Source organism: Nicotiana sylvestris, chromosome 5 (genome assembly GCF_000393655.2).
Source record: "Nicotiana sylvestris chromosome 5, ASM39365v2, whole genome shotgun sequence".
NCBI lineage: Eukaryota > Viridiplantae > Streptophyta > Magnoliopsida > Solanales > Solanaceae > Nicotiana > Nicotiana sylvestris.
The window spans coordinates 13,374,305-13,382,898 of NC_091061.1; the positions used below are offsets into that span (position 1 = coordinate 13,374,305).

The 8,594-nt window shown below is 36.0% G+C and overlaps 1 protein-coding gene and 1 non-coding gene across 3 annotated transcripts; one reads left to right on the top strand and one right to left on the bottom strand.

The window, feature by feature from the left end:
• The first annotated feature begins 1,561 nt into the window (after positions 1-1,561).
• Positions 1,562-1,635, top strand: TRNAI-UAU (transfer RNA isoleucine (anticodon UAU)). Its single transcript has one exon. It is a non-coding gene; the product is annotated as a tRNA-Ile (tRNA).
• An 83-nt stretch (positions 1,636-1,718) lies between these two features.
• LOC104217555 (glutathione hydrolase 1-like) lies at positions 1,719-7,401 on the bottom strand. Of its 2 annotated transcripts, none has more exons than XM_070174258.1 (7): positions 7,204-7,401; positions 5,754-6,100; positions 4,510-5,028; positions 3,689-3,924; positions 3,264-3,528; positions 2,980-3,117; positions 1,719-2,506 (listed from the first exon to the last, which is right to left on the bottom strand). In XM_070174258.1, exons 1-7 carry the CDS (start codon positions 7,217-7,219, stop codon positions 2,369-2,371), a joined length of 1,659 nt encoding a protein of 552 aa, XP_070030359.1. In that variant the 5' UTR covers positions 7,220-7,401; the 3' UTR covers positions 1,719-2,368. The 2 variants fall into 2 exon arrangements, with proteins under 2 accessions (XP_070030359.1, XP_009766139.1); XM_009767837.2 differs by having other exon boundaries at positions 1,719-2,552; positions 7,204-7,400.
• Between the last annotated feature and the right edge of the window lie 1,193 nt (positions 7,402-8,594).

The window sequence follows — 8,594 nt, forward strand, 5'->3', positions numbered from 1 at the left end:
TGGTAATAGAAGTCAAAGCAAAATTTAGTGAAAATATTAAATTTATTGTATTTCGTATTTCGTATTCTGTATTTCATATCCCTTATATTGCTGTTATTTATTATGCATTTTTATGGTACTAATATATCGGCTCCTGTTGCTTTTTTTTAGCCGAGGGTCTCCTGGAAAAAGTCTCTCTACCCTTCGGGGTAAGGGTAAGGTCTGCGTACATATTACCCTCCCCAGACCCCACTTGTAGGATTATACTGGGTCGTTGTTGTTGTTGTTGACATGATAATCTCTTGAATAGTAATAACGATTCTCTTTTGCTCTTTTATTATTCTTTTTTCCTATCAAAATTAGACGAAGGGGAGTATTGGTACTATCCAACCAAAAATTTCTAACTGCAAGGCTGCAGTATTACAACCTTTAGTAGCTTGAGATTTTTCTTTCCTTGGAGCTTCCCGGATATTATCAATCTCCTTGTGCAAAAATAAAAAAACTCCCAAGTCTTTTCACTTTCTTGTTAAATAAAATATCAATCTCACTAAAAACAAAAATAATATTACGGCATTATACTCGCATATTGCAAGAATAATTGCTTAAAACGATAACAACTTTGTCCTTGCATATATTTAAATGCATACATAGCTTTAAATCTAACGCCTTTCTTCTTTGAAGATGGACGAATGATAAAGCGTCACTATAATATCTCATGTTCTTTTAGAGAACTTTATAAAGAACTTAACTAATATAATAATTAGCAGATATTTTAAGTATTTTGAAATATAAAATTTTATTAAATATATTTAATTTCATCTTTGTCAGACCAATCTCTTTTATCGAGCACTTTTCTTCTCTTATCATTTCTTAAGAATAAATTGGTCGCTTACAAAAAATATATGTTGAATACTTAGGATGTATACGTGATAATCTTCTCCATCCAGAAATGGAAGTTAAAGCTAAACATATATTCATTGATTTGGGGTACATGCACAACATCGCAACAAGAAAAAACAAAGAAAGCAAATCCAAGCAACTTTTTATTTTCGTAATCGGTTGACATCAATAGTCCTAATAATCTCCACTAGCTCAAGTTCTTAAGGCCTCTTGTCTTTGTGTTTGATATGTTGAGGGAAAAAAATCATAAATTTCATAGTCAAATCTTGAATTATAATACCCGTAGGTGGTGTTATACCAAACCATTAAATACATGGCATATATCTTGAAATACACTCTTATCACCTAATCATAATTAATTAATACATATTCTTAAATCAATTTACGACTTAACTAGTATGATTTTGTGTAAACATCGGATTCGGATTAGTCTTTTAGCATTATTGTATATTACTAATATTTATTAGAATAAAATACAACATCTGTATTTGTCATGTTCAAAACAATCATATATCCTACGGATGAGAACATTTTTACGTTTACGAAGTGTGAGATTTTATCATGATACTTAGAGTATAGAATATCAAGAAATCAGGGGTAGAATCATTCTCACCTCTTGACGACCTTGAATTACAATGTAATTACTCATTTATATAATAATCTTACTTAGTGTTAAAGTAATGGTCCCGTAGCTCAGTTGGTTAGAGCGTTGGTCTTATGAGCCGAAGGTCGCGGGTTCGAGCCCCGCCGGGACCATTTCCTTGAATTGTCGTTCAATACATGAGTCTATAGCTGTTATAAAGTACAGATTATTCACTTTTGTAGGAGGACATCAAAGGTGAAATTTGATCAGTTATGAGTTTTGATGTGTCTGTCATTAGTGGCAATGCCAGAAATGTGACCTAAAACAGTTTTTGAACCACCTTTACAACCAGACTAAAATCTTCCCTTATGAACCCCCTTGCTTGAACCTAGCTCCGCCTTTGATCAAAGCTTCTAAATGGCAACTCATCCTTCTAGCCAGGGCCGTACGTAGAACTTTTTATAAGCGGTGTCGTATTACATAAATAAAATAAAAAAATAAGTAGTAGTAACAATTAATATCATTTTCCCATAAGCTGAAGAGCCTTGACCCGATGGTTTAGTTGAATATTATTGCAAAGGGAATGTTCAGGTCTAGCCTCGAACCCACGACCTTTACAAGCCAAAATATGAGCTTGGCCAATGGACCAAGAAGTATTCTTTGCAAGGAAGCGATCGGATGACTTCCTCCCATGTGTGTTCGCCCCTGCTTCTAGCTGCGGCTTTCATCTAGGCTAGGCAAATGGTAGTTTCTAGTTGTGTATAAAAGAAAAAATAACACATGATCAGATGGTACCGATCATATATGGCTTTCGTTGTAGGATCCTTTTTGTAGCGACAACTTCTTATCCGACGTTGTACACCTAAAAACCAGAGGGAAATCCGCCCTTCCTTGGATCACTTACAGCTACAAGCTCCCCCAACTTTGATGACTTGAATTCTTGAACAACAAACTGACAAATTGTCCCTCCGGCGATACTTTGCAGTACATGGCCTTTCTTTTGAAGAGCAGCCCTTGTTGTTGCTGGAATTTCAATGTGGTCACCTGTCACAATTGTCCAATTCTCATATTGTAGTACATTCGGAATCAACTGCAAACAACAATATTATGAAGGTTCAATAAGCTTGAAAATCAGAAAATTAGAAGTAACTAACTCCATTTCATGTAAAAGCAAACTTGTGAGAGGCATCTTGTCAATCTATTCACCAAAATTGAGAATACAGTCAAATATCTATATGGCAACCTCGTTTGTTTCGATATTTTTTGGTTGTTATAGTGAGGTGCTGTTATAGAGGACATATATTATATCATAATATAATAATCCGTTCCGAGAAAAACTCGGTTTTTATAGTGAATGGCTGTTATATAGGAATGTTGTTATAGATAGGCCTGACTGTACATTAATATAATCTTTCAAAGGCTCTGTATCATATATTTTCTCTTGCCTTCTGTGTCATTTATCGCACGTTTTGGATTATTGCAATGATAATAACAATTGGCTATTATAATATAAGCACCTGATGGTAAGATCTTGGAGCCATTACAGAAGAGAAGGGATCCATTCCCCTTGCAAAGTGATTCAGAAAAACCTCAGTTGTACCAGCAATAATCATTGCTCCTCCACTTGCACCAATAACCGCTCTTAGTTGTTCACCCTGTTATTACAAATAAGGTTCAACAAAATCCCCTATTTTAAAGTATGTTCGTCTCTGAGTTAAAGGGCAACCAGGTGCACTAAGCTCTCGTTATGTTCGTCAATGAGTTAACCTTGTTAAAACTCGGACAAAACCTGAATCTTTACCTTGAGAAAAATAGTAGGTGTCATTGATGACAATGGCCTTTTGCCCGGACGGATAAAATTTGCAGGTGCTGGTGGTGGAACATTTTCGGAACGTTTTTCAGGAATCGAGAAGTCATCCATTTCATTATTAAGAACTATCCCTGTACTTGGTGATAGATATTTTGCACCAAAGTAAGCATTTACGGTACTAGTCATCGAAACAGCATTTCGATCACTGTCCACAATGGACATGTGGCTGGTACCATGATCATGGATTTGATTCCACCTATTTGAGATCAAAGGTTTGTCAAAATTGTTACATTTGAATATACCACTCACTCTAGCAAAAAACAATACAAGTTTTCCTGATACAGGATTTCAAGATATCATAATATAAATAAGGTAAAAGAGAGAGTATATATCAAGTCTTAGTTAAAGTTGCTTACTTGCCACCATAGTGATTGGGACTGAAAGTCATGTTGTCATATATGGTTTTCTTCAACTGTTTTGCAAATTCAGTTGACAGCATATCGTCTATGACGCTTTTAATGTTAATGAAATCTGGATCGCCGAGGTTCATCCTCAGTGCAAATGCATGTTTCAGCGCTTCGATTTGTCGATGAATTAGAAGGGAGCTTGGACCTTCCATGGGAATTCCATATTGTGCAAGAATGTTCAGTATCTGAGGAAGACAAATAAAGGCATTTCTTCAAAAGTGGTAACATAGTGATGATTAAGGATGTTTAGCCCAACCCCCGTCGTCAGTCCCACTCCCGTGACTCACCTCCCTCACCCTCGGCCCACCATCCAATCCCACCCGCCTGCCTCCCCCCCCTACCGCCGACCCCTCGACCCCCACCTCGGACTCCGACCCCTGACCTCGGACCCTGGATCCTGAACCCTAAACACCGAAATCGAATTCGAAATCCCGACCACCAACCCCTCGGACCCCGAGCCCCAATAACCGAAAATCACCCCCAGACCCCCTGATCCCTGAACAGCAGACATTGAACTCAAACCCGAAACCCCGACCACTGACCCCGAACCCTAAACCTCAAATGTCAACCCCCTCATCCCACCCACCCTCGACCCCATAGTGTTTTCCTAGATTATATATAAATGCGCTTCGGACAATATTTTCTGCTTACTTATAAAACACCAGAAAATTAGTTAGAAAATCCCTTATTTTCCACGATATTCTCCGTGAAAAGCATTTTCTTCTGTACCAAACACACCCTAAAGGAACTAATCAAAGAGATATACTTACTAGCACCATTGAAGCACCTCCTGCTGAAGGAGGTGGCATACCAAGTATCTTAAATCCCATGACATCTGCAGAGATAGGTTCTCTTATTCTAACTTGATACTGCTGCAAGTCTTTCATTGTTAATATGCCTCCGGATTTTGTTATATCTTTGATCAATTTAACCCCAATAGATCCATTGTAAAATGGCCTAATTCCAAATGCGGAAAGCGCTCTAAGTGTTTTCGCTAGCTGTTTGTTATAACATATATCTCCTATCTGCAAAAGGCTGCCATTTGATGTGAACAAGTCGCCAAGTCCCTTGTCGGACATAATATCTGATTCACTTTTGGACATTTGCATGTGAAGATATGGTGAAATCTTGAAACCGCTATGAGCTAGATGTGCAGCTGGCCTCACAAGCCTTCTCCATGAAAGCTTTCCATATTGCTTCCACGCTTTGTAAAGACCAGCAATTTCTCCTGGAACTCCTATTGAAAGAACTCCGCTAGCTTTTAGAGCAGCATTTCCTGCGTACATATTCTGAACAAGAAAGATATGACTCGGCTTGCAAGAATTCTACCATCTACATATATTTCGTCGAGTTTGTAAGAACTAGAAACAATATGCTAACTAGTGCAATCAACATAATATTGGTGGTTAAGCAGCAAAACTTCCATATTTATATGAAGTGCAAACTGAAGCAGTACATTCTTTTATCGGCTTTTCCTAATATTCCTGTCAAGGATATCACTGATAAAGAAGCACAATTCACCAAATTAACTCCTCATCTCAACTGTCTTATATCCTTTCCAGTTTTAGCATTGGTGCACTACCATCTGCTCTTCTAACTTAATACATCTATTTAAGATTGTCAATTTTGTTTCTACCAGAGTATGTATGTATACATGTTTGCTCAACATATCAAGTAATACGGGACTAAAACAAAGTGTTAATTTGTAGTCTTATAGATATGAGACCGTCAGATATTTGATTTGATTTCCTAGTGGATTTCAACCTAGGTTTAAACATGTCAGGCTAAACCAGCCCAAAGATAATGTCCGCTTTGAGCCAAACCTGCACGTTTTTCCTCAAGAAAGCCTCACCCCATTAAGCGATTTCTACACCTTATATGTAGCTTCTCAATCTTTTCAGCTATCAATGTGGGACTTTGTTCACACACCCAGGGACACAGTTGAAGACAAGCTATTAAATTGAGTATTGAATTGTCAATCTATGCAATCAAAAGACTCCAATAGTTCAAATACCTCAGAGGCTTTCTTGGGAGCAGTTTCTCTCATATCAAAGGCTTGAGCCTTTCCATCTGCTGTTCTTATTAGCATGAATGCACCTCCACCTATGCCACTAGACGCCGGACTAACAACTCCCAAGCAAAGAGCTGCAGCCACTGCTGCATCCACAGCATGGCCTCCTTCTCGTAGAACATCTCTTCCAATCGTCGAGCATCGTCCATCATCAGTGGCAACAGCTCCATGGCGCGCCTTTATTATCTCGCGTCTATCATATGCTAAACTAGTACTTGTTCTTGTGCTCAACAATAGAAATGCCAAAAGAAGCAGAAATCCAGAGCAAGGCCACTTTGACAACAACAAAGCTGTAAAAGAGTTACGGTTGTACTAAAGTCCTTAGATTTCATAACCAATAATCAGGAAAGAGGAAAATTCAATAAATTACAACAACAACAACAACAAACTCAGCGAATTCCCACAATTGAGGTATGGGGAGGGTAAGATGTACGCAGCCTTACCCCTCCCTCTACTCTGGAAGAGCAGAGATGCTGTTTCTGATAGACCGTCCGCAAAATGAGGGAGGAAAATTCAATAAATTGGTTTCATGTTATCTGATATCTAATTATTTGTTGCTTTTGACATTAAACAAAGCAGTAAAAGTAAATCCTCAATTTTCATAACCAGAAAACCTGGAAAGAAGAAAATGCAACTAAATTGAGTTCAATCTTTGTTTTTGAGTTCTTCTTAAATATTGCTAATTTTTCTGGTTTCTTTTTTCCTTTTCAATACAGAAACCTGCATTTCAAGAAAACCAAATGACAGAACTTGAACTCTACACTATAGTAATTTATTTCAAAATTAAGGAGCTCTGTGTTTTTCTAATATAAGAAAAGGAATATTGCGAAACGCATTAAAGAAATCAACATTTATTTATTTCCTAGTAATTCTGTAATCAAAAGCACAATGTAGAATATAGAGGTGAAAAGGGTTCTAATCCCAAGGCGAATTGCTTATGATTGAACACATTTCTTGAAGTTGATATGGATAAGAACTGAAAATACTGATGCACAAAACAAAACAAAAAAATAAAAAATAATTAAAAAATAAACAAAATAAAAGAATGAAATAAACTGCAACAAGTTTGACCATCCAACCTCTAACATTACCATTTACCATTGTACAAAATGTTGAGTTTAATCTTTATACATTAATAACAATAATAAATCCAGTGTACGCACAATTGGGTTCTGGGCAGATTACCACTGGTTTTAAGAAGAGAGAGGCTTTTACCGAGAGACCCTCGACTCAAGAAATATAAAATTTATACTGTATCATCCACAAATGATATTTAAGTGTAGTCATTTATAGTGGGATTAGTAATATAAGAAATAAGGCAGCTTATTTGCAATAACAGATTAAAATACACAGTTAATATAATTAAAATATAAATTGTAATAGTATCACTTACTAATGATGAACATCATTTACAACTGAGGAATTTTCCCAGGATAGAGGGATCAATACTGCTTTGAAATTTGAAATTCAACTAAAGCTGGCAAAAAGAGAGAAGAATAATGGCCAATGCCAAAGACGGCAAAAAGAATTTTAGTGTACTTAATAATCAATGAGCCGCCCATTTGTGGCTTATTGTAACTCTTTTGACGCGTGCTTTCATTTTTATCATTCTATTATCCTTTAGAAGTGGAGACCACTTAAATACATCAATCTTTAATTAATTTAAAAGGACTAAAATATCATCCAGGCTAAGACTGTGTGCAATAGATCTTTCTGTACGGTTCTTTCTCGGATCTTATATATAGCGGGAACTTAATGCACCGTGATGTCCTTTAAGGACTAAAATAGCATATTTGATTTAATTGTAGGTCAAATGTGCTATCATGAATAGGACAAGGACTAAAATAAGAATATAACAATAACTCAAGAATATGAATAAGATCACGACTCTTGATAGAAGGGTGTGGAAGTCGAACATTAGGGTAGAAGGTTAGTAGGTAGTCGAGAATGCTATATAATTTATTTTTTTGGTAATTAGAATGCTATATAATTGATGTTCTAATAAATAAAAGATCATGTAGTATTTATTTTGTTTTGCAAAGAATGGCATGCATTCCTATTCTTAAAAAGAGAAAAAAAATAAAAAGAATAGTCCAGTTTAGCTACTAACAAGTGGTCCCACGGAGAGGAATTGATCAACTAACTGGAAAACACAGAATCCGAAACCAAAATGGTCATTTTGGACTCAAATTACGTTTCTATAGTTTTAAAAAAAAAAATTGTTACTTTTCTACCTAAAACGTAATATAATACTGTACTTTAGTTTAACGGAATTTGAGCCATTAAAGTAAAGCGCAATATAATATTGCATTTTACTAAAGCACGGTATTATACTGTGTTTTACTTCTTTTTTGGGCCCACAAATCTGGGTTCTGCGGTTAACTGACATAACAATAACTCAAATATATAAAATGCTTTATAATACTGCGTTTTACTAAAGCGCATTATTATACTACATTTTACTTCATTTTTAGGCCCACCAATAAGTGTTCTACGGTTAACTGCCATAACAATAATTCAAATATATAAATCGCATTATTATACTGCATTTTACATAAAAAAAATTCTGCACCCAAATCTAGGACTTGCCTTATTTAAAGGCGTTAGGATTTTATGAAAATTCATTCAAACCTTTCCTTCAAACTTCCGTTCATATTCTTTTTTTGTTATTAAGCATTTTTTATAATGTCTGAAGAGCCAAAAATAAGAGTTTCATTATATTGGGGGAGGGGGTGAGGTTGTAATGGAGAATAACTCTGTGAGGTATAGTTCACCTCCACAGTG

Excerpts from the sequence above, each read along its gene's own strand:
- LOC104217555 (XM_009767837.2), bottom strand. Across the intron at positions 3,529-3,688 it reads CCCAATCACTATGGTGGCAA|GTGGAATCAAATCCATGATC; the intron begins GTAAGCAACTTT and ends GATCTCAAATAG. Across the intron at positions 3,118-3,263 it reads CACCTACTATTTTTCTCAAG|GGTGAACAACTAAGAGCGGT; the intron begins GTAAAGATTCAG and ends TTGTAATAACAG.